This window comes from Amphiura filiformis, chromosome 7 (assembly GCF_039555335.1).
Source record: "Amphiura filiformis chromosome 7, Afil_fr2py, whole genome shotgun sequence".
In the NCBI taxonomy this organism is placed as follows: domain Eukaryota; kingdom Metazoa; phylum Echinodermata; class Ophiuroidea; order Amphilepidida; family Amphiuridae; genus Amphiura; species Amphiura filiformis.
In genome coordinates this window covers 25,018,234-25,044,342 of record NC_092634.1, presented here as the reverse complement: position 1 = coordinate 25,044,342, position 26,109 = coordinate 25,018,234, and the positions used below count along the sequence as shown (strand labels likewise).

General features: G+C 38.5%; 1 protein-coding gene and 1 long non-coding RNA gene across 2 annotated transcripts in view; both read right to left on the bottom strand.

Annotated features, from left to right (window-relative positions):
* Positions 1 to 727: 727 nt before the first annotated feature.
* On the bottom strand, positions 728 to 17,358 carry LOC140156322 (uncharacterized). The gene is made up of 3 exons (XR_011859523.1): positions 17,233 to 17,358; positions 15,062 to 15,232; positions 728 to 821 (listed from the first exon to the last, which is right to left on the bottom strand). It is a non-coding gene; the product is annotated as an uncharacterized lncRNA (long non-coding RNA).
* A 248-nt stretch (positions 17,359 to 17,606) lies between these two features.
* The window catches only part of LOC140157737 (uncharacterized), a 54,341-nt gene continuing 45,838 nt past the window's right edge, over positions 17,607 to 26,109 (bottom strand). The window contains exons 28-30 of the mRNA XM_072180984.1: positions 24,843 to 25,069; positions 19,681 to 19,842; positions 17,607 to 17,882 (exon numbers count right to left, since the gene is read on the bottom strand). Coding sequence (XP_072037085.1) covers positions 17,607 to 17,882; positions 19,681 to 19,842; positions 24,843 to 25,069 — 665 coding nt within the window. The remainder of the gene's footprint in view (positions 17,883 to 19,680; positions 19,843 to 24,842; positions 25,070 to 26,109) is intronic.

Sequence of the window (26,109 nt, the reverse complement as noted above, 5' to 3'; positions counted from 1 at the left end):
TTGTTCTATACAACCCATGGAAGGTTCATGCTTTTAAAAATTCCTTGTTTTATCCAGAAGTGCAAGATGGCGACAATTAATACGCATTGCAAGTATTTAGACTTTCAAGAAATGGCGTCCCATCCCCATTATACAAACCCTGATGACTGTTTTACTAACATCCAAAGTAGAATCCCTTTGAGGTTTTGAGAAAAAAAAAACTCCCTTTTTTTCGAAAAAATAGTCCAGTTTGCCTCAATCTAGCCAAAATGTTTGAAATTTTCCAAACAATTTGGGAAAATTGGTAAAAACTAAGACATTTCGGGTTAAATTTGGCCGAACATTTTGACTTTTGGTTAATGGGTCCAGATTTCTTGAAAAATTGGTATATTGATTGGTCCACTTACAAATTCTCAGCGGCACACCCCTACAAAAACCAAACTTGAGCACCCCCCGGCCACAATATGTTGCCACACAATTTATTTTGTGGTTTAAGCACAGAGGTTAGTCTCGGAAGAGTCTGGAGTTTATATTGATGATTCAGTGGTACACTGATGTATGTCCAGTATAATTTATAGCCACATTCATTTTGGGGTCAGTGGCATCAAGACTTATGTAAACATATTAACCTGTATTATCACATTTTCATGCTACTCATAAATCAAGCTTACAATCATCTGAGGGACTTTCAAAAGCAGTGTTTGAAGCAGCGCTTTGGTTTTGATCCCCTGAGTTGTTTGCAGAAGTTGACGGTCTGTCAGTGTCATCATTGTTTGCGGTATCTTCTTCAGCAGCTGTCGTAGATGTATTGGGTGAATCTTGGGGTGCTGAAGCACTTGCCACTGAAAATGTAATATTTATTTCATTTAGAATAGGTTAGAACAAATAGATCAAAGAATGTTTGCACAGCTACTTTGTCCAAATCCCTAAGCATGGTACATTTTTCTGTTTGTTTTCTGTTTGTCGATACTGCTATAAGCACTATGCAGGATTTTTGTTTAATCCTGATTGTGCTTAAAAAAGTGAATTTGTGGGATAGTAGTATATCAGGTCACCATACATTAGTATTCAGGAGTAATTCGTCAGGAGTAAACCTCATGACGTCATAGTAAAGATTAGGTATTTAAGTATGTGTCATCTTGGATGACCTATTTTTAGCTCAGTGACGTCAGATGGGATTTCCCGGTATATTACGTAATATTTGTGTATTTTGTATCGTAAACGGTACTTTACGGGTAGCAGGTCTTAAATGTAAGTTATAGTATTATATCCCCAACACACGTGACAAAAGAATGAAGAAAAGGAAACAACGATATCAGTATTACGCATGGTGTTTTATTATATACAACTTAAATCCCGCAGAAGCAGTTTATTTGTATAGTACAAGAGCATCATTTTATTACATAGTGTAAAACATACATTACATACATTACTAGTATAAGGTACGACATAATTATATAAACTGTGAAACAGGTGTAAACTTTTTTTTTTTTTTTTTTTAGTTCTTTGGTATAAGTTTGTTTTTTTTTTTTTTTTTTGCAACGGCATGATAAAGAGAAATCGATCCTCAAAGTATTCTTTTTAAATGTACTTAGTATTTAGTTTTATTAACTTTTTCCGAACATCATATTTCCAATATGGATCAGGTTGGTATTAATTAATAATTGTCATTGCCCAAAAGAAACAACTCTCTAATCAATATAACACTTTCTAAATACATTGTATGAAGTTTAAATATCTAAATATGTTGTCGAAATACCGTCTTCTGCCACTTTTCGTTTTGGGTAGAAGTAAGAAAATGCGCTTCTCTCTTGTTTGTATGTGAGGACTTGATTGTTCACTACCCGAAAGCCTCTGTTGACAGCAGATTCGGCACTTTTCTGCACTAGCACACGTTTGTATTTCTCATAGGTAATGTCATTATACCCGCATGCGAAGCATGGACGGGTATATTCCCATTCTGTGGTTTCATTATACCTGCATGCAATAGCATGCAGGGTATCTTCCCATCCTGTGGTTTCTTCTCCTTCATCAAACACATCATTCTGTCAAGGCTAGCGCTAAAACTACAAAGGCCCTGGGGCCCATATGTGGTACACTTATAGGCCCTACCTCGTAGAAGTGCCTTTTGCCCATCTTGGCCCCAGGGGTAAAAGGTCACGGGCCCCAGGGGCGCAAATGTGAAAATATAAAGCACGCCATTTCTCATCAAATGAAGCAGCCTCAGGACCCTGAGTTGGTACACTGATAGCCCTAGGGGTACTCTATATATACAAATATACAAGAGCCCCATATGTTATATATTATGGGCCCCAGGGGCCCATATGTTAAAATATGGTGCAACAAATTGACAAGCCTAGCTCTATAAGTATAAGATGACTAGGGCTCATATATGGGCCCTAAGATGTAGATGTGCCTTTTGCCCATTTTGGCCCCATATGTACAAGGCTAGGGGCCCCAGGGGCCTAAATGTTAAAACAAAGGGCCGGCCGTTTCTCAGCAAATAAAGTAGCTACAGGGTTCAGATTTGGTACACAGATAGGTCTTTAGTATTATATTGTCATATGTATATATAACCCCATATGTCACATAATATGGGCCCCAGGGCCCCAAAAGCTAAAACATAGGGCGGTCGTTACTCAGTAAATAAAGCAGCTACAGTGCCCAGCTTGAGTTTTCTGATAGTACTTGAGAATTATACTTCAACATATGTACATGAGCCCCATAAGTCAAATATTACCCCAGGGCCCCAAATGTTAAAACAAAGGGTCGGCCGTTTCTCATCAAATAAAGTAGCTACAGGGTTCAGATTTGGTACACAGATAGGTCTTTAGTATTATATTGTCATATGTATATATAACCCCATATGTCACATAATATGGGCCCCAGGGCCCCAAAAGCTAAAACATAGGGCCGGTCGTTACTCAGTAAATAAAGCAGCTACAGTGCCAAGCTTGAGTTTTCTGATAGTACTTGAGAATTATACTTCAACATATGTACATGAGCCCCATAAGTCAAATATTATGGGCCCCAGGGCCCCAAATGTTAAAACAAAGGGCCGGCCGTTTCTCATCAAATAAAGCAGCTTCAGGGCTCAGAGTTTGTACACAGATTGCACCTGAGAATTATATAGTTATATGTGCATATGAGCCCCATATGTCACATAATATGGGCCCAGGGCCCCAAACGCTAAAACATAGGGCCGGCCGTTACTCAGTAAATAAAGCAGCTACACTGTCCAGCTTGAGTCTACTGATAGCACTTGAGAATTATACTTCAACATAATTATGTACATGGGCCTCATAAGTCAAATATTATGGGCCCCAGGGCCCCAAATGTTAAAACAAAGGGCGGGCCGTTTCTCATCAAAGAAATCAGCTTCCGGGCTCAGAATTTGTACACAGATAGCACCTGAGAATTATATTTTTACTAACACCCACACACCCATCCACCCTACACACGTAGGACTAAACAGACAGATCATACGTATTATCATTATTGGAAATACCAGCGTGAAGCGTTAAGCCTGTTCCAGTTAAATTACATACCCATTGGCTGTTCCATTTAATTTACATACTCCTCTGAAATGTCCCCCAAAAGGCTGTTCCGTTTAATTTACATACTCCCTCTGAAATGGCTGTTCCATTTAATTTACATACTCCCTCTGGAATAGTTTCCCCTTAATCATATTGCATAGCCTCACTGTGAGTAAGAGAGACTGACAACAGCAACTTATGGAGAGTAAGAGAGACGACTCCCCTGGGAGGGGACTTTATACAATTTCTTTATTTTCACAGTGCAACCTACATCCAATTAAAGCCTGTGACTTGGACTTTCACTTTTTACACATTTTCTGCCCAATTAGACGACTTTTTACAATTTCTTTATTTTAAGTCCTCAGAAATAAGGACTATAAGTTTGGCTACACCGATAACATGCGGGTATAGCCGTATTTGTGTACAAATATATAGCCTTCTAGTCTTCTTCTTCTCCTCCTCCTCCTCCTTCTTTTCCTATCAAACACATCATTCTGTCAAGGCTAGCGCTAAAACTACAAAGGCCCCAGGGCCCATATGTGGTACACTTATTGGCCCTACCCCGTAGAAGTGCCTTTTGCCCATCTTGGCCCCAGAGGTCAAAGGTCACGGGCCCCAGGGGCCCAAATGTAAAAATACAAAGCATGCTGTTTCTCGTCAAATGAAACAGCCTCAGAGCCCTGAGTTGGTACACTGATAGCCCCAGGGGTATTCTATATACACAAGTTTACATGAGCCCCATATGTCATATATTATGGGCCCCAGGGCCCCAAATGTTAAAATAAGAGGCAACAGATTGACAAGGCTAGCTGTAAAACTATAAGGGCACTAGGGCTCATATGTGGTACATGTATGAGCCCTAAGTTGTAAATGTGCCTTTTGCCCATTTTGGCCCCTGATGTTCAAGGCTAGGGGCCCCAGAGGCCCAAATGTTAAAATAAAGGGCCGGCCATTTCTTAGCAAATAAAATGACTACAGGGTTCAGATTTGGTACACTAATAGGTCTTCAGCATTATACTGTTATATGTATATATATGAGCCCCATGTATCACATAATATGGGCCCCAGGGCCCCAAACGCTAAAAACATAGGGCGGCCCGTTACTCAGTGAATAAAGCAGCTACAATGCCCAGCTTGAGTCTACTGATAGCACTTGAGAATTATATTTCAACATATGTACATGAGACCCATACGTCAAATATTATGGGCCCCAGGGCCTCAAATGTTAAAACAAAGGGCCTGCCGTTTCTCATCAAAGAAAGCAACTTCCGGGATCAGAATTTGTACACAGATAGCACCTGAGAATTATATTGTTACTAACACCCACACACCCATCCATCCCACACACGTAGGACTAAACAGACAGATCGTATTATTTTGGAAATACCAGCGTGAAGCGTTAAGGCTGTTCAGTTAAATTACATACCCATTGGCTGTTCCATTTAATTTACATACTCCCTCTGAAATGGCCACAAAAAGGCTGTTCCGTTTAATTTACATACTCCCTCTGAAATGGCTGTTCCATGTAATTTACATGCTCCCTCTGGAATAGTTTCCCCATTCATATTGCATAATCTCACTGTAAGTAAGAGAGACTGACAACAGCAACCTATGGAGAGTAAGAGAGACGACTCCCTTGGGAGGGGACTTTTTACAATTTCTTTATTTTAAGTGCTACGACAGTGCAACCTACATTCAATTAAAGCTTGTGACTTGGACTTTCACTGTTTACACATTTTCTGCCCAATTGGGCGACTTTTTACAATTTCTTTATTTTAAGTCCACAGCAAATAAGGACTGTAAGTTTGGGTACACCGATAACATGCGGGTATAGCCGTATTTGTGTACAAATATATAGCCTTCTAGTTATTCTTCTTATTGGCTCCTTTGCAACTAAATTTGTCATTTGAACCAAAACCGTACCAGGTTTTACTACATAATGCTACAATACCCTCTCCTTCCCATTCTAACTTGAAGAGACCGGGTGTTCGTTTATCATAACGACGGTGCTCTTCTGTGTAAGTCTGAGGAAGCCAGTTATGTTTTTCTTCCTCGAACCTTTGTCGAAGTTCAGGTTTGACTAGACTTTCAATACTTGTCCCAGATAATGCAAAGTATGCTGAATCTGTGTCCATTTGTACATATTCAAAGTCTGATCTATGCATGAACACATCCAGAAAATCAAAGTAGAATTGTAACATTCTTAGTTTCGCGTTTTGGTAAACGAAAAAACCTATCTGTACTGGTAGATCGTGCTTTATTTTAGATTTAGCCATTTCTACTTCATAGCATTCATCTGTGATAGAGTTGAGGTCACGGAATAGGAAATCATTGACAAGTGTATTTGCTTTGGAAAAATCTGTTATTTTGCAATTCGTGTGCTTGTATTTGTTTGTGATCGTTTTCCCGTAGGAGGAGTTGCCCATTAATTTCATTGTGTCAGCAATGACGGACTTGAGGGGTCACTGTCTCCATCTCTGCGAGCATCAGAGACAGCATCGGCAAATTGAGCAAAACACGCTACCGGTGTATATTCGACCACTTGGTATACACGTGTTATTTCTAGACCGTGTTCCAGGTACCACTTCAGAAGGGGCGTAGCCATCAACACTTTCTTGCCAAACATGCTTCCGATCAAGCTTCTCCTTGGTGTGTTCATAATGTCATGGCTTTCTCCGTAAGTTTTCATGTGGTGGCCGATATCATCCCTAGAAATATCTATGTTTTTGAAGATGGGTGTCATTTCTTCAAAGTATTTCTTTAAATGGTCTGGGACATGGAGGTCACACTCGACACACCCAAACAATATACCAGATTTGATTGAATCGATGATTTCATTCATTGTAAGTTGGAATTTGTGGTCTAAGGGGTGTTTGCGATGTCTTAGGAATTGCTTCAAGTCAGCATTTGTTCTTTTCAACTCATAAAATTTGCACTCCCACATTTCTACAAATTTGTATCCCAAGTTTTCTACATACTCCCTCTTTTCCAATGTTTTCTTGTACCTAGCCTTCATCTCCTCTTGTTCATGGTGTGGATTCATCTGACATTCATGACCGTGGTACCTACAACCCTGGAACTCAAAGACCTGTTTGGTTTCCGAGCACCAACCATCGACTGGTAACATTCGAGGGCCTAGTCTTTTTTCGGAATTGTTGCCTTCGTGTCTTATCTTTACACCACGCGTGTGTGCCTCCCAATCTAGCCAATCTTGTGCAATGGCCGAGAAAGGTTTTCTTTCTTTTTTGAACCCGTTTTCTTCCTTCCTTCGCGTTGGGTAACCAGTGGGCATTTCTTGTATTAAGGCCCAGAGATACAATGCATTAGCGTCATAACCATGTATCTTTTCGCAGAGTTTACCACCTTTGTATCCGTGTTTTACCAGCTTCATGGTGTCGCGTGAACACGATAGAAGGCCCTCCCACCAGGTTGTTTCTGTAGGTTTCATACAGATCACTGTCATGATTGCCAAAAAGAGCAAAATTTGCATCGGGACTAATATTGAAAAGATATTTCAAAGTCAAACCAGGCACGGATATACCGTCTTTGAATAGATCAACTCCTTTGTCCTTATATGTTTGTGCCATTTTTTCAATGGCTTCTACAAATGGTTTTACATCTAGATTGTTGTACCACACTAAATAATCCCGCATGGTTTTCATACCCTCCCGTTTCCAAACATCTTGACAAAAGGCGTAATCTGCCTCTGTAAGGGTGGAACCTTTGAGCGTGCTATCAAAAGCCTCTCTAGGTGGAAGAGAAGTTTGGTCCAGGTTATTCAAATGAATCCACTCATAAGGGAATATCCCCTTGTACATAGAGCAGTCATAAGCACGGATGAATTGGTCGTATGAAAAACCAGGAGCGAGGAAATTGGTAACGTCCAAAAAGCCCAGATGTGCGGTGTTGATTGACATATAGTTGTTGCTTCTTTTGACTAGATATTTGATTGGTTCATTCTCTGTCAGGAAGGGTAGCAAGTATTTCTTGATTAAGTTGACATCGTATTTGCCACTGTTGAATCCAAACACGGGTAGTTGTTTCAAATGACTAAGTAGTTTTGATAGGAGATATTCTAAATAAGTGTCTGTTTTTTACTATCCTCCATCTCCTTGATTTTCTGAATCTTTTCGGTGAGATCTGAAATAACCCCGTGGAAACATTCCCTCATCAAACTGTCACTACGCTTACTTATTTCAATCAGGTATTGAACCATATCGCTCACTATTTCTTTCGGATCCCCATTGCTTACAAAGCAAACAGGTTCCTGATACCCGGTACATTGCTACACACGCTTACACTGAGTGGGATATGATCGTGTGTCCAAGACAGTTTGTCCCCACCAGATTCAACAGTTGTCTTCTCCATATAGGACTCAAAGTCAAAGACTGCAAAGTGTGGAAAGTAGTCCCATTCCCGCGGTATGTCGATGCCCTCCTCTCGAAGTTCGTCAAACACAGACGGTGAATTTACATAGATGCCTCTTGGAAATACGTCAGTTGTACCTGCATGAAAAGAAAGTGAAAAAAAAAAATAATTAAAAAATTTAAGTGACATAATAAGCACGCTTGATGAAAAAACAAAAAAAACAACAACAACAACAACAACAACAACAACAACAACAACAACAACAACAACAACAACAACAACAACAACAACAACAACAACAACAACAACAACAACAACAACAGAGGGTTGTATTTTATGTATTTTATAAACGTCGGAAGGTTCAGGATTATTAAGTAGAGGTTGATTCTAAGATGGTTATTATTTTAAAGTTTACAAGATAATGATATGCTTCCAGTTTTCAACAAAAGGACTTATATAATTATACAAAATGCGTTACACATTTAGAAATTGTCATTAGCTTGACCTGAATATAATTATTATATATTGTAAACATTCTTACCTTTACATTCGCACGTCGCTTCATGGCGTGTAGCTGCCTACTGGTCTTCCACATCTTGTGACACGTGCGGCATGAGTAGGAATGAGTGTATCTCTCAGGTTGGTAATGTAACTAAAGTGATTGTCGTGAGGTTGATGTACATGTTGGTTTCGTGTTTTCCCAAACTTCTACGGACAAGTCGTGCCCCAACAGTCGTTTCTGCAACTTCTTGCTCTATTTCTTCTTGGCAATGATTTTCAAAATCGTCTTCCAGCTCTACAAGTTCATAAACAACTATGTTAAGTTGAAACAAGTCTTCAAGTTCATGCAGCTGGTCAAGTTTAACACCCGGAAAATCGTTCACATTCTGATTTGTATACTCCTTCAACATTGCCTTGGTTTTCTTTTCCAACATACACTGGTGACTCCCCTTATGTAATGCGATACACCTAAACAGGCATAGATTGTCTTTATAAGGTTTGTTACTCGCTGGATTGGTTGTGAGGGACACGATAGCTCGATTCTGTGAGATATACTCTGGTAGATCAGCACACGCACCGATTGGATGGTCGCGAATCTTATACACAAACAATGTCAAACTGCATACGGCTTCCACTATCCATTTTGAATTTGGGCGCTGTAAGCGTGCATATTCAAGAGCATCGATTTCTTCTAAAGCCTTGTAAAATGTTTCAAATGAAGAACGGTCCTTGACTAGAAATGGTGACTCAAAAATCTTCGTATTCCCAGATGAATAGTAGTATCTACGCTCATTGGTTTCACTGATTACGAGAATAAAACCGAATGCTGCATTGATCTTAAATGCATTAGTCTGCATCGCAAATACTCCTTCGGCACAGTTTGCTAAGTTCACTCTTTCCAATGTTGGAAGAAAGCAATTGTACTTGGAAAGTATCTTGCCTTTCTTGACGGACGGTCTGATCTGTCTCCAATTCGTGCGGTACACTTTAAGCAGTTCAGGATTGTCTCTCAGTTCGTTCACTATATCAAGAGGAACATCATTTTCGAGGGATATTGCAAACTTCTTGCATGGGGATGTTTTTTCAACATCGTGATCCTGGCGTTTTCTTTTTCCAGCCTGAGAAGAATCATGCGCATTTTCTCGATCATGTCCAGTATTTTCCTGATCCGAGTGGGTAGTAGATATTTCTGGTTGTACGCGACATGTACCCTGATGCTGACGCATGTTATCCATACGGGAAAACATTTTACCACAAATATCACATACTGCAAGTACTCGTTCATTCTTCCAATGCTTTGTGCGTTGATGCCTTTGGAGATTGTACAGACGTTTGAAATCCCAATCCACATGAATCACATTTATAGGTTTTGTCCACAGGCTTATCCATGATAATATCAGCTGTTATACACAATAGTGAACGCTGATAGAGAATATCTGTTGAGATGTTACTTTACTTGAAGTTGGAGAAGAAATGAGAACATGTTTGAGTCCCTCCGACTTTATAAGGTATTAGATATTTTGAAAACAAGACAGAACTGAATCTAAAAATAGACTATCGGTCATAGGGAATCTCCATTAACAACACAGGTCAGTTAGGCCTGCCCAGACATGTCCACCAAGTTGTTTACATGAAAGAACTTTACAAAAGATCAGTATCAATAGCTTATTGATTACTAGCAAATAGTTGGAGAGGATAATTCAAATACCAATATTGATCGTTTCAACACTTTATTGGTTTGATGATAAAGTTTCTTTCCAGTCCTCTATATGTGGCCTCTGATATGTGGCCATGTTGTAATTCTGCATTTGTAAATTTGGGTTAATAGCAAAAACATTGTCTAAAATGATGTCTACACAGTCCTCATATTTCCTTCTATATAGCCATGCTGAAAAATTTATTACAACTTATATTTATTATTAAATATTATGTCCACTTCCTCTCTGAGTGTTTATCTTTACCATTATACATGGTTCATTACACTTGACCAAAACAAACATCTGAGGAGGCTGTGACGTCATACCTGACAAGTTATGACATGTAGACCTAGTGAATAACATTTAGAGAAGTCCGTTACGTCATACCTGACAAGTTATGGCATGTAGGCCTAGTGAACATTAAAATTGGGACTGGAGGGTGATTTCTTTTACCATTCACAACACCAGCAGAGTAAAAAATCTGAGGTGATTTATTTCAAAGTAAAGTTTGAGTTACTAGTATCTTAAAATATAACCTCTGGGGTGTACACCTGGGTAAAATTGCGGCAATGGGGGAGGGGGAGGCTTCTGACTCATCAGACAGTAGAGTCCTTAATGTTTAGGGATGTGCAGGAATGTGCAGGAATGTGCAGAAATGTGCAAGAAAGTGCAGAAATGTGCAGGAAATGTGCAAGAAAGTGCAAGTATATCCAGAAAAAATGTATAGACAATGTCCAAGAATGTGCTAAAATGTGCAAGAATGTGCAGAAATGTGCAAGAATGTGCAGAAAATGTGCAGGAAATGTGCAAGACTGTGCAAAAAAATGTGCAAGAATGTGCAAGAATGTGCAGAAAATGTGCAAGAATGTGCAGAAATGTGCAAGAATGTGCAGAAAATGTGCAAGAATGTGCAGAAATGTGCAAAAAAAGTGCAGAAATGTGCAGGAATGTGTAAGGAAGTGCAAGTATGCGCAGAAAATGTGCAAGAATGTGCAGAAATGTGCAAAAATGTGCAAGAATGTGCAGTAAATGTGTAATGTGTAAGATTTGTGTAACCTAATTTTCAAGGATTACAAACACAACTATATTAATAGATGTTTCTACCCATTTTCGTCATTTAGTGAAAAGATCTCAAACTGTTAACATGAATTCGCTCTCTATCATCAAACCTCACGCTTGCCACATAAGGAAAATATGCACACTGAAGAACAATCAACGGATAATGAAGAAAGCACTGACATGGAGCATAGTACAAGCTCTGAATATGATGAACCACTTCATAAAAAGAGCAGATGTATTTCCCCTAATGACTCGGGTGAAAGTTCAGAAGAGGATGATTCACAATCAGAATCTGAAGATAATGAGTCAGCGGACGACGACGATGAGGAAGTGGAATCAAGCTCTGACTTGGAAGATAATACAGCCTATCAAGACTGGCTAGCAGAAGCTAAAGAAACAACTGGAGATTTGTGGAATATGAAGTATGGCAAATACACAAGCGAAGGGCTGAGTGAAGATCAAGCTACCGAAAAGGCCAACATGAAAACACAGTGGGCTGTCAAACGGAACTTCTTTGCCAGGTTCAAAGACTTTCTGTCAATTTTTTTGCATTTGAAAGACGACGAGTCGTACCAAGACATTATGTGGGACATAGAGGAGAAAATGGAGAAAGGCATGGACATGAATAAAGCAATCAATCGAATAATGGTTAAACATGAAGCTAAATTTAACGCGCTGTTTCAAGCAGATGAGGAGGAAGATGATGAAGAATCATCCGAAGAAAATGACTAGTAAATAAACGGAATGTTCTTTGCAGTATTAATGAACTGTTAAATAATACTGAATTTTGGATAAATCAATCTAGAAACCCCGTAAGTCTTGCTGTGACTAGTATCACATGCTTAACACAATCTCATACTGGTTTCACAGTTTATATAATTATGTCGTACCTTATACTAGTAATGTATGTAATGTATGTTTTACACTATGTAATAAAATGATGCTCTTGTACTATACAAATAAACTGCTTCTGCGGGATTTTAAGTTGTATATAATAAAACACCATGCGTAATACTGATATCGTTGTTTCCTTTTCTTCATTCTTTTGTCACGTGTGTTGGGGATATAATACTATAACTTACATTTAAGACCTGCTACCCGTAAAGTACCGTTTACGATACAAAATACACAAATATTACGTAATATACCGGGAAATCCCATCTGACGTCACTGAGCTAAAAATAGGTCATCCAAGATGACACATACTTAAATACCTAATCTTTACTATGACGTCATGAGGTTTACTCCTGACGAATTACTCCTGAATACTAATGTATGGTGACCTGATATACTACTTGGGATGCTGAGAAAACACATGATGGTTAGAGGGGAGAATGACTAGCGGTGCCAAGTTTGCACTCAAATATTGAGACAGATAAAACTGACGTATGACACACAAGAGAAATGGCCTGGGTTCTATAAAGGAGAAGGCTTCAAGTAAGAGGTGTTTATGCCCCATGTGCATGAAGGCTTTCTATCCATTTTAAGCTGAAATACCACGGTAAAGTGAAACTTCCCCACTGGCTATTTTTGTCATTTAACATGGACTTCTATGGGGACTTAAAGTCATAATATGACTTAATGTCGAAATTGCTCTGTCGACCTAAAATCAGGTTTTAAAAATATTAACCAATTTCATATTATAAGATCGTACATTATGGCTTTAATTACCCTTTGATATTATTGAGTGTTAAGACTTCAGGCACACTGCATGTATTTTAATGTGTATGTGTGTAAATTTTCTCATTCTGACTTTAATTTCATTTCTTCCGAAGGTGACTGATTTAAGTGCCCGGGGTGCTAATACTCTATACATGTTGGTTTTAAGGTCTAAAAAGGGAGCACACATACCACCTGCATGTAGAGATTGCATTGATTTTTAATCAGGTTGTCGGGTATAAAAAGGTCAAGTAATTGACACAAAAATGTATCGTGTGTATGGCAAATTATACAATTATATATTAATCTTGTGTCATGATATAGACAATTTTTAGTTGAAATTGGAGCATGCTGAAAATTCGACACCGGTAGAAAGGTTTGAGTTACATTACAGCTTGATCAGTGCAATTTGATTTTTGTACCCCTAAACACGAGTTTTTGGGCACCCCCTTTAAACTCGGTCTATACACCCCAAAGAATCTTCATGCTTAATTCCTTGATTTTATCTAGAAGTGCAAGATGGCGACAATTAATACGCATTGCAAGTATTCCGACTTTCAAGAAATGGTGTCGTATTATACAAATATTTGGGAACCCTGATGACTGTTTCAATAACATGTAGAAACCCTTATGAGGTTTTGAGGGAAAAATTGAAATGTGAGTGAAGTTCAATGAATTAAAGGAGGACATTCTTTAACTCAAAGGCTGACAAAAACATTGTTCACTTCATTCATTTGGAGTGGCTTTCTTTTCACTGATCTTTATCGTCAATAAAACCTGTTTCTCTATTTTCCTTTCCAAATATGCCAGCATGCTTTTTAGCTAGGCTGGCCTTCTGTTGAGCCTGGTCCCATCAGAATCCAAGCATGGTGGAGGGACATAAAAAGGAGGGTCAGTTTAAAACAGATACAGCAAAAGAAGAAAATAGAGGTAACTAAGTTAATGAGTGACCTATACAAGGTGTCCCAGAATGATTTATACCGTGTTTGAAAAAAATATCAAAAACATTTAGTCAACAGTGTATCCAATTTTAATAAGTTCAATACAATAGCAGACATATCTTCTACTTATTCTGTGACTTTCATATAAATAGCTTGATTCGTTTTGGCGTGACAGTGATATTACTGAAAATGGATGAAAACGGTGTCTAATTTACAGTGCAAAGGCATCATAACACATGGATCCTTTATCACCATCGTCCTGCCGTACTTAGCAATATATTGGAGAAATCCTACATCAAATTTGGCACAGATATAGAGCTTACAGCGCTGAATAATTTTTGATATGAGATTAAGTGAAACATTTCAATATGACTTCAGATATTTAGGTTGAAAACATAGTTTTTATGCGATTTTGACCCCAATTTTTATCCAAAAATGTCATTATTACAGAGGATATAACTTCCTCAAGGATCCTTCGCAGCAAATTTTAATCTTCTCCGTTACGTAGCTGTGGGTTTGCTAATACACTGTGGCCATAAATACATGCTGTGAGACGAAGGACGAACATACTTTTATGACAAATCTATCTCTGCCGGCATTTCAAATGTTGAAACTCACACACCGCAATGATTGATTATTTAACCTGGGGTGATCAATCAATGCACCGGCACTCTTCTCCCTTGGTTCCCAGATGATTATCAAGTTGAGCCTATCATCGCCCAGCAATTTATTATAATTCATTCTATCATTCATTTATAATTTGAAAATGATTTTCCATGGTGAATGAGCATATGAGTGTTTAGGTAAGGGAAACTAAAAAACATTAATTTGAAGATAACTTGACACATAGCTATATCACCATGATATGTTATTCTCTATGTCACTCTGCTAACTTTGTAAAGTTCATTAGCTGGTAGATAGAAGAGAGGATCAATTTGATATTGTAGTGTAGGCAAATAAAAACAATTAACATACATACATGGCACTAATTGTATGAGAATTGGTCATTCTGGATTTCTAGAAATCATTTGTTTGCAGCTAAAAATTCTACATCTGCAACAGCAATACAGCATGATGGATACTGATAAATGTGTTGCCACATAATTTATTTTGAGGTTTAAGCACAGAGGTTAGATTTGGAAGAGTCTGAACTTCATATTGATGATACAGTGGCACAGAGATGTATGTCCTGTACATAGCCACATTCATTTTGGGGTCAGTGGCATAAAGACTATGTAAAGGAATTATTATACTTTGTATTACCATGTGTTATCACATTTTCATGCTACTCATTTTCATGCTACTCATATACCAAGCTTACCATTATCTGAGGGACTTTCAGTGGCAGTGTTTGGAGCAGCACTTTGGTTTTGATCCCCAGAGTTGTTTGCAGAAGTTGATGGGCTGTCAGTGACATCATAGTTTGCGGTATCTTCTGTAGCAGATGCCGTAGATGTATTGGATGAATCTTGAGGTGCTGCAGCATTTGCCACTGAAAATGTAATATTCATTACATTTATAATAGGTTAGACCAAATAGATCAAAGAATGCCTGCACTGCTACTTTGTCCAAAGCATGGGACATTTTTCTGTTTGTTTTCTCTTTGTCGATACTGCTATAAGCACTATGTAGGATTTTTGTTTAATTAAAAAAAATGGCTCCTGATTGTTCTTAAGAAAATGAATTTGTGGGATGCTGAGAAAACATATGATGGTTGGAGGGGAGCATGACCTAGTGGTTCCAAGTTTGCACTCAAATATATATTGAGACAAATAAAACCGACACACAAGAGAAATGGTCTGGGTTATTGGATATCCCAAGGCTTCATGTAAGAGGTGTTTATATTTCTACCCCATGTGCATGAAGGCTTTCTATCCATTTTAAGCTGAAATACCATGGTAACGTGAAACTTCCCCACTGGCTATTTTGGCCATTTAACATGGACTTCTATGGGGACTTAAAGTCATAATATGACTTAATGTCGAAATTGATCTGTTGACCTAAAATCAGGTTTTAAAAACATTAACCAATTTCATATTATAAGATCGTACATTATGGCTTTAATTACCCTTTGACATTATTGAGTGTTAAATTATACAATTATTAATCCTGTGCCATGATATAGACAATTTTTTAGCTGAAATCAGAGCATGCTGAAAATTTGACACCGGTAGAAAAGTTTGAGTTACATTACAGCTTGATCAGTGCAATTTGATTTTTGTACCCCTAAAAACGAGTTTTTGGGCACCCTTATAAAATTGCTCTATACACCCCAAAGCATCTATGGCACGATTTAGGATGACACAAAACTATATGGTGATCCGAGGCTACCATAGCCAATCACCATACCGTAAACGTTCGCCTAATGGCGCTATGGGCTCCCTTGACATAACTGAAATTTTAGACACAAACTAGAAGTGCCCTCCCATGAAATTTCCACCAGCAAATAGGGGCACATGCCCTTAATTCTTGTTGGGATTTTTAGAGGAGGAAGCTCTCTATTTGTACATGAAATTTATCCCAAGGGAAAGGAGCCCAGGTGCGCCATTAGGCGAACGTTTACGGTACCAAGTTTGAAGTTGTTCAGTAGTTGCATTTCAGTTGCAGAGTGGTTTATTGGAATTTCAGTCAAAATATGCAAATAAGCTTATTAATATCCACAAAGCCTCCATACCCTAAGTTTGAAGTTGATCGGTTCTTGCGTTGAAGCTGTACCATGGATTAATAAGTTTCCTTCCGCACGCCCACCCACCCGCCCGGCCATCTATATAATTAAACACAAACAGAGCAGCCCAATACAATAGTGTTGTTGGGGCCACAAAATTAAACTTGTAGTGAAAATCATTACCTAAGATATCCATTATTAATAGCTTCAATACCTATAAAGATATTGACTGACAATATGGTTGTAAGTTATATTCAATTATCATAATTATTATCCATCCATGTCATGTGCACATTATTATGTATTTATTCACTACACTCACCAGTTTCACTTGAGTAAGAGATGTGTTGAGGCATTAACACATTCATACAAACTGTATTATCGCATACATATTTACGCTACTCATAAATCAGAGGATGATTAAAGTACTTCCCATCATGCACTGTAAAAGTGTTATCACTAGAGTTTCAAATGCCACTTTACTTTTCAAATTCCATTGAATTCTGTACAAAAGATCTTGTTTTAAAATAATGTCATTATTACTTGGTCGATTTTAGAACAAAAATGATGCGTGTATAAAGGATAATTCACACCTTCTGTAGATGACATTAAATGTAAAATTGACCAGCATATTGACAGTGTTTTTATTGTAAATATAATTGTCCAAATTCAAATTTAACCATGTACTTATATTCAGTAGCAGAGGAATGGTGTCATGTTTACTCACAATGCTAATAGTTAACCCAGTGGGGTGTTGGGTAGTACTTAAATCATCCTCTGGGTAGTACTTATACTTAAATCATCCTCTGCTCATAAATCAAGCTTACCATCATCAGAAGGACTTTCAGTGGCAATGTTTGAAGCAGCACTTTGGTTTTGATCCCCTGAGTTGTTTGAAGAACTTGCAGCTGGTCTGTTGCTGTCATCACCTGGGAGGGAGCTGTTTGCGGCATCTTGTGTAGATGTAATGGATGAATCTTTAGGTGCTATCACTCCCACTAAAAATATAAATTTATATTTCATTATAATAAGTCATTGTTTTTAATAAAGTATAATAAAGTATTGTTTTTATTGTCAATGAATATAACATATCTAGTTAGTCAGAAGTAAGAATTTTCAGCATAATACTTTTCATATAAGCATAAATAATGAATAAAAACTTTACATTGTTTCACAGATAAATTATTTTGCATGAATGTTATCACCTACCGGTTCCAGTAATATAAGCATTGCTGGCATCTGTGCTTGTTACCGTAGTACCTGTAGCCCCACTTGTTGCTTGGTCTTGTCTGATGTCGTCATCTTGATCAGATGATGAAGTATGTTCAATATACACTTCAAGATCATGATCATTGCTTTCCTTCTTGAATTTGAGAGTTGCCATGATGCTATCCACATTTTCATTGTCTTTTTTTATCAAATAAAACTTGCAACTTGCAGTTCCCAGACCCGTATTGATCGCCTCTCTGGTTATGTACTGAAAAGAGTAATCAAAACAACATTTCATGCTGCAAACATACTTAAATTCATGGACTAAGAGATACAGACAACTCCAAACAGTCGAAGTCTCAGACTGTAAAGTGTGTTGAGGCTTGTGGATCAACGTCTAGCCGTTGTGCTTGTGCGTAGCGCACTATAAATCACTGCGCTTTTTTTTCAGCATCACCCGATAATGAGGGTCGATCGTTCCATGAAATGCGACAGACAAAACTGCTTCGCACTTCACGCATATTTTTAAATAACGCTAGCGTGATTGTTAGACAAGGCACAATCGACCGATCGGCCCTCATGAATATGCGAGAATTCACAGCATACAATGCACAGGGACTCTGGCTGTTGGAAAATAGTCTGTATAAGTTTTAATCTTAAATTACACAATAGTACAATAATATGCTATAATATGCTATAATTGCTTTCACCCATGATTTGGAAACTACCCCTTCAATATTGTTGCCCTTCTCAATTTTGCATGGTTAAGACCATACCTTATAAATATGTATATGAGTAAATATGTAAAGTTTAGAAGGTTGAGTTAAGTACCACATGGATAGAGGCATGCAGACTTGAATGAATGTTGATGCATTACGTATCTTTATGGATGATTGTGTCCCATGGATAAGCTTTAAATTAAAATAGTTGTACTATATTTGGCATGTATCATCTTCATTGTATAATCATTGTTTATTCTTTGCTTTTTGCGCCTAGTTGTATGGCGCCTTAGTGCAACTTCTTTTTGGTTTTTGGCACTCTATATAATCAGTGATTGATTGATTGATGTGTGATGAACATACACAGTGTGTGTAATTCGGGTGTATACGGTATAGGTTCTTGGCGGGCCTTTTCACACAATCAATCTAAAGCCATCCTAATTCAAAGTTAGCCACACATATTGCACCCATAATCATCAATAAACACCCAACATAACCCTCATGCATCCACCTGCCCTGGATTAGAAAAAGGGGAGAGATGAGGGGGATAGAGAGAAACAGACTGAGTGAGAAGAGAGAGTGAAAACAAAGTACAAGGATGGACTACCTAATGGATTTAATATCATTATATTTTTTTTTTATGACAAGGCATGTCTACAATCAAGGAAATATATATATAGTTGGCACACTTTGAAAATATGTTGGAACTCTTCATTGCCGCTCTGAGAGTTCAGTGAAACAAGTATAACAATGTTTGATGAGATGTTCAAACCTACCCCTTTCCCCTTCCCTCCCCATTCCCCCTCAACCAATGTTTGGGAGACTAGAGAACCCAGTGGGAAAAGTGCTTTCATCAACATTGAACTGGGGGAGAGGGGTGGCGATTTACATTTAGTATGCCAGAGTGTACCAACATTAATTTCCTTCATTGTAGGTATTAACAGAATGAAACTATCATCTTGTAGGTTCACGCTAAAAGCTGAAGCTGGCCCGATATGCGCAGGGAGAGCATTCTGAAGTAAACCTGCCCATTTTTTTTTCTTCTCATATTTGCCGCGGCTCTGGTGAAGCCTAAAACCAAGCAGGCCAAATGGTAGACTATGGCATTGATAAATAACTCAAAAATGTACAAATGTTTATCACAAGTAAAGTATTCAATAAATGGCCATAAAAAAAGGTTTATATAATTAGTGACAGTAAAAGTTAAGTATATTTATGTTATCGCATGCTGACATAATTATAAAAAATAGTGAGGGCTCTCTTATTAAACAATTCCGATTTTGGGATCTTTTTAGTACCAGTTTATTGATCGCAAAACCCCGATTAAAAAATCAACTATGAACTTACCTGAGGGCTGTTTAGAATGCTCCACACACGTGCATTATTTTTGTCTGTGACATCTTCAAGTTGAATTTTGATCAGCTGCTGCTGCCTACGAACAACGTATGCCTTCACAATAGTATCATAACAAAGTTTGTAGCGAAGTTTTCTCATCGTGTCTTGAACAGTCTGCAACAAGAATTAAGAATTTGTTGCGTTAGTGCAAGAAAGCCATATGAGCCATTGTGTAATGATGTCAAGATGGTTCATACAACTTTCTTGCACTAACCAAGAACAAACAATATTTAATAATTGAAAATGCATCATCAGCTGTCGGATGTAAAGTAGTTAGTCATAAGCTGTCTCTAATAACAACTGTCCTGAGCAGTGGCGTAGCATCATACAGGTACAAATCGATTGCAAAATTTAGTAAATCCCATAGGAAAATGGTCAAAAAACGGCTTGTGCCCCCCAATTAGACCCGGTGGTCCCCCCATCATGGTCGGTGCCCCCACCCCAATATGATGACCCACGCTATACCACTGGTCCTGAGCTGCATTTCTAATCTCAGATGTGGAAGAAAGCTAGGTCGGGTTATATTATTTGTTTATTCAATTACAGATATATGCTGGAGGCCCTTACCAAACATGAATGCCTATTTGGCATTCTGTAGCTATTCGCCAAGCCCTCGAGTGCTAAGGATAGCGGTACTAGGTGGTCAATAGCACTCAGCAGCTAATGAATGCCTATAGAGCTGGTTCACAGGCATTCCGAATGCCTCACAAGAATGCTACCGAATGCCTATTTACTCATTAAGCCCTCATTAAAGCTCAATACTATTAGCTTAGGCATTCCTAAGCATTTGTAACTTAGGCATTCCTAAGTGGTTCTAGGATTAGGCGGTTTGCTATAGGCACTCAGTGGCATTCGGATAAGTTATAGGATAATTGGATAAATTAGGCATTCGGTTAAAAAATTTGTAAAGTAATAAGCATTCCACTGAAAAATGTCTAAGTATTAGGCATTCGGTTTAAAAATTTCTAAGTAATAGGCATTCCATTCAATTAGGCATTCTGCCTTGACTAGCATTCCTTAGTGGTTGACCCAAGGGTCAAACAGGTGCATGATGGGAATATATTTCTAACTGCCATTTTAAACTGGTGTGAATGCAGAGATTATGGAAACTTTATCCTTTCATGTTTCCAGCTTTATTATAGGCCTTATTTGTCCACTTTTTACATTTGGGATGTTACATGACAATGCATATTATGTGGACAACATCATACATGTATGTGATCCATGTAGTTATCTTTGTGTGCAATAATATGCCACAATATGGATGGTGTATGTATAGGTAAGCTTAAATATGACTAGATGTAATGTAGGCAGTTTCTTGAAATATGAAATGGTCTAGTGCTAGGAAGGAGGAGCTAGTTAGTATATTGGGACATTATTATTGATAATAATAATAATAGTGTACATTTATACCACGCACAAATACACTAAAAAGCACTCATATGGCGCAAGAAGAGCTCAAGCAGAGCAATGAAACCTCAATGAAACCAAACAACAACGACAAATTATATCATTATGTAGCTATAATTATTTTGTATACATTATTTATGAAACACACTGATCCCAGTGGGCGCACCAAACGTTGAAATCACGTTGAAATTTCGATGGTGACTGGTTGAAATCAGGTTGAAATCAGGTTGTATTTGCAAATGAACTTCATAGTTAGGGGAAAAAGTTCACTTTGGTGACCACTCTCTGGCTATTAAGGTTTGACGATTGATTCGACTTCTATGGACCATTTAGAAAAAAATAGCCACCATGTCCCTCGCGAAAAATCCCGGCATTTTTCGCTAGAGGCCAAAATCCAAAATGGCCGCCACCACCATTTTGAAAATTTAAGTTTTGAACCAGAGCACCTATAATCATGCACAAAGACACTTTTTCGGGTATGTCGAGTACAAGGATTCCGATTCTGACATTAGTTTGACATTACGGCATCATTTTCACCCAGAAATCCAAGATGGTGGCCGGCACCATCATGAAAAATTTAGTTTTGAACAAGAGGACCTTAAATCGTGTACAAAGACCTCGCGAAAATCCACGGCAATTTTTCGCTAGAGGCCAAAATCCAAAATGGCCGCCACCACCATTTTGAAAATTTAAGTTTTGAACCAGAGCACCTATAATCATGCACAAAGACACTTTTTCGGGTATGTCGAATACAAGGATTCCGATTCTGACATTAGTTTGACATTACGGCATCATTTTCACCCAGAAATCCAAGATGGTGGCCGGCACCATCATGAAAAATTTAGTTTTGAACAAGAGGACCTTAAATCGTGTACAAAGACACTTTTTTAGATAAGTCGACCACAAGGATTTCAAATTTGACATTACTTTGACATTACGAACTCATATTTACCAGAAATCAAAGATGGTGGCCGCCGACGCCATCTTGAAAAAAATAAGTTTTGAACCAAATTACCTAAAATCGTGTACAAAGACACTTTTTCCGGTAAGTCGACCCCAAGAAATCCGAATCTGACATTAATTTGACATTAAAAGCGCCTAATTTGGGGTTTGGACTGCTTTATCGGCGGTCTACGTCCCTTATCTGGGGTTACGGCGCATTATCTGGGGTTTATATGCCTTATCTGGGTTTAGACTGCGATATGCTAAGGTTAAGGCATCTTAGCCACAGGTAAGGAACGTAAACCCAGGATAAGGCCGTCTAAACCACATGTAAGGCGCCTTATCCCTAGATAAGGGATGTAAACCCAAGATAAGGCAGTTTAAACCCCATATAAGGGACATGAACCCCAGATAAGGCGGAAATGACACACTTATGCTTCTGCTCTCATTCAAAAATCACATTTACGCTCTACCAAATGGGGGCCATCTTGGATTTCTGGTCAAAAATTATTTTGTAACGTCAAATTAATGTCAGATTCGGATTTCTTGGGGTCGATTTACCGGAAAAAGTGTCTTTGTACACGATTTTAGGTAATTTGGTTCAAAACTTATTTTTTTCAAGATGGCGCCGGCGGCCCCCATCTTGGATTTCTGGTAAATATGAGTTCGTAATGTCAAAGTAATGTCAAATTTGAAATCCTTGTGGTCGACTTATCTAAAAAAGTGTCTTTGTACACGATTTAAGGTCCTCTTGTTCAAAACTAAATTTTTCATGATGGTGCCGCCACCATCTTGGATTTCTGGGTGAAAATGATGCCGTAATGTCAAACTAATGTCAGAATCGAATCCTTGTATTCATATACCCAAAAAGTGTCTTTGTGCATGATTATAGGTGCTCTGGTTCAAAACTTAAATTTTCAAAATGGTGGTGGCGGCCATTTTGGATTTTGGCCTCTAGCGAAAAATGCCGGGATTTTCGCGAGGGACATGGTGGCTATTTTTTTTCTAAATGGTCCACAGAAGTCGAATCAATCGTCAAACCTTACTAGCCAGAGAGTGGTCACCAAAGTGAACTTTTTCCCCTAACTATCAACCTGATTTCAACCTCCTTAATTTTTGCATTGAAAGTTGGTTGAAATCAGAGTGAAATTTCAATGTTGTATCAATTAACGTTGAAATTTCGACATGATATCAACTAACCGTTAGGTTGAAATCAGGTTAGGTTGAAACTTCGACGTTGTTTCAATGTTGAAACATCAAAATCCTAACCTGTGCCCACTGGGACATGTTACTCAATTTATCAGTTATGAATTTGATGCAATTTAGCTCTTGCTGATGCACATGGCTATATACTTGCTGATATATTCAAGTTCAATTTGTGCATATTCTTAATCCTTACTCTCCTAGAATTCCTATAGCAACCCCTATAAGATAGGGGTTTAAGTGCTATTTTTTGAAAAAAATATGGGAAATCATATGGAAAAGTATTATCATGAGCCTCATTTGATCTGAAAAAGCATTAGGAAATTGTCTTTTTCACTTTTGACTTCATTTATTATGAAGGAATAGTTTGGACCTCCACAGTTGTTGATAAGAATTGGACAATTATATCGCTCAACCAGAAGAACTTGGAGTCACATCTCCGCCGACAAAGACAGAGGACAGACACTGTACTGAACTAAAATGCCTCTGCGCCTGTCACAATGGATAAAAAATGGAGTATATTCTGGGCTTACCGTGTGCGATTTTCTGCAGTGCATTCTATTACTATTCCTCACTCTCGATGAATTGCTTAGCCAACATAGCTATATAATTATAGAATTGTTCGAGTGCCTCACCTGTAGGTGGTTGGAATACCTACATGTATAAGTGGTTGCATGAATACCTATAGGTGGTTGGAATGCCTATAGGCGGTTGGAATGCTTCCTAGGCGATTGGAAATTTCTTTGGCGGTTGGAGTGCTTCATAGGCGGTTGGAATGCCACTAAGTGGTTCGAGGGCCTAGCTCATTTACATATTTCGCCTCTGAGGAGGGCTTAAGAACCACTTACGAACCACTTATAGCGGTTGAGGGCTAATTAAGTGGTTTGAGTGCTAACCTGTAGGCGGTTGGAATGCTTCTGAGGCGGTTGGTATGCTTCCAAGTGGTTGGAATGCTTCCTAGGCGGTTGGAATGCTTCCCAAGCGGTTCGAATGCTTCCTAGGTGGTTTAAATGCTAGGCGGTTTGAATGCCTCCTTAGTGGTTCGAATGCCTCCTTAGTGGTTTGAGTGCTTAGCTCATTTACATATTTCGCCTCTGAGGAGGGCTTATGAACCGCTTATGAACCACTATAAGCGGTTGAGGGCTAGCAAACAGGCGGTTGAGTGCTAACAACCGCCTATTAACCCAATGTTACAGTATTGGAGGCATTCACCATTTAGGCATTCATTACTGGTTCTTTACCATTCAATGGAATGCCTAGTGAGTGCTAGGGAATGCTAGTTTTTTAGGTAAGGGGGTACAGAACTGTCTTTCCTGACCCCTTGTACCGTGTTGAGGATCATAAAGTATAAAATGTTCATCTGTAATGATGCTGTTTATACTTGCACCCAAGTTCATTTTCATGTACCGTACTTGATCCTACCCATGCACACAAACAGTGTGTTTTTCCACTTGATGAAGGGAGCCTACTATGAGCGTGGGGGCACCTTTAATCTAGGCCTTTAAAAGAGCATATTATTGATTTACGTATTAATCCTATCGAGGCAATAAAACCATTACCTTTACATCACAGCTCTTCAATGCATATACTGTCAATCCAATCTTTCTTGATCTTTGTAAGTCGGCAGGAATAAACGGCAGGATTTGCAATTGTACTTTTCCACGTCCCAAGAACGAACGTAAGCTGAAATGTTCACAACGAATCTGTACAACAGCCTTTGTTAAGTGTGTGCTTTGGTTGCTCTCAGTCTGTGCACCATAGTAGAGCTCCCATTTCTCATTACCTTCTGTAAATGATGTGGTATATATAAATATATATTAGTAGGTTCCAAGTAGAGTTTTTGGGGCCAAACAAACTGTATATATATTTTCATATAATACACATCAAAGTTATCTTTTTATTTATTTATAACATTCGGCGAAATGCCAGGCAAACCCAATATTGACAAACAATAAATTGAAGGGATGCCTATATGTGAATAACACCAAAATCAAACATAGAGAATAAATAAATAACATAAGAAGGTACCAAAACATGCCAAACAGACAAAAGAAACAAAAGGATTTAGCAGGGAAAATACACAAAGATACTGGCTAAATGAGGTGGGATTGGACAGCCAATTTGAACGCCTGAAGGGAAGTGGACTTAACGATGGCTTCCGGTAAGTAATTCCAAAGCAAAGGAGCGTATGGATAGAATGATCTCTTAAAAAGAGTCAGGCGGCAAAAACAGGGATCAACAGAACAGGAATTTAGGTGACGCAGGTTAGGACGGAGATGGGGTTTGAAAGGGTTTGGAGATGAACACAGAAGATTTTATACAGATAACAAAGAATGGCAACGTCACGGCGCTTAGAGAGGGTTGTAAATCAGACTCCTGGATAAGCTCATCATGGGATAACTTCCATTGCTGAAGAAGAACATGGCAGGCAAACCTCTGCGTGGACTCAAACCGATTTGTCAGTGTCTTGTTGAGAGGGTGCCAGGTTGTACAGCCGTATTCGAGGATGGGACGAACCAAATCAAGGTTTAAAGTGCGGCGAGTGTTGATAGGAGCCGAGTGGAAGGACCTGTGGATGAAGCCCAAGTAACTGATAGACAAGTCATTTAGTTCAGGGGAGCTGGTAATCCTACCACAACACAATACAAGGATGATCCACCTAAATGGGTAAACTCATTGCCGATATTGATGAGTGGTCATCTTGAGTCAATTGGTGTAGATAATTACCAGGATTAAATTGATTCTTGCAGGGTTATCTGACCTTGTTCAGAGTACTGACCAGAAGCATTGGTCACATACTATATTAGTAGTCCACACAGATGTCAA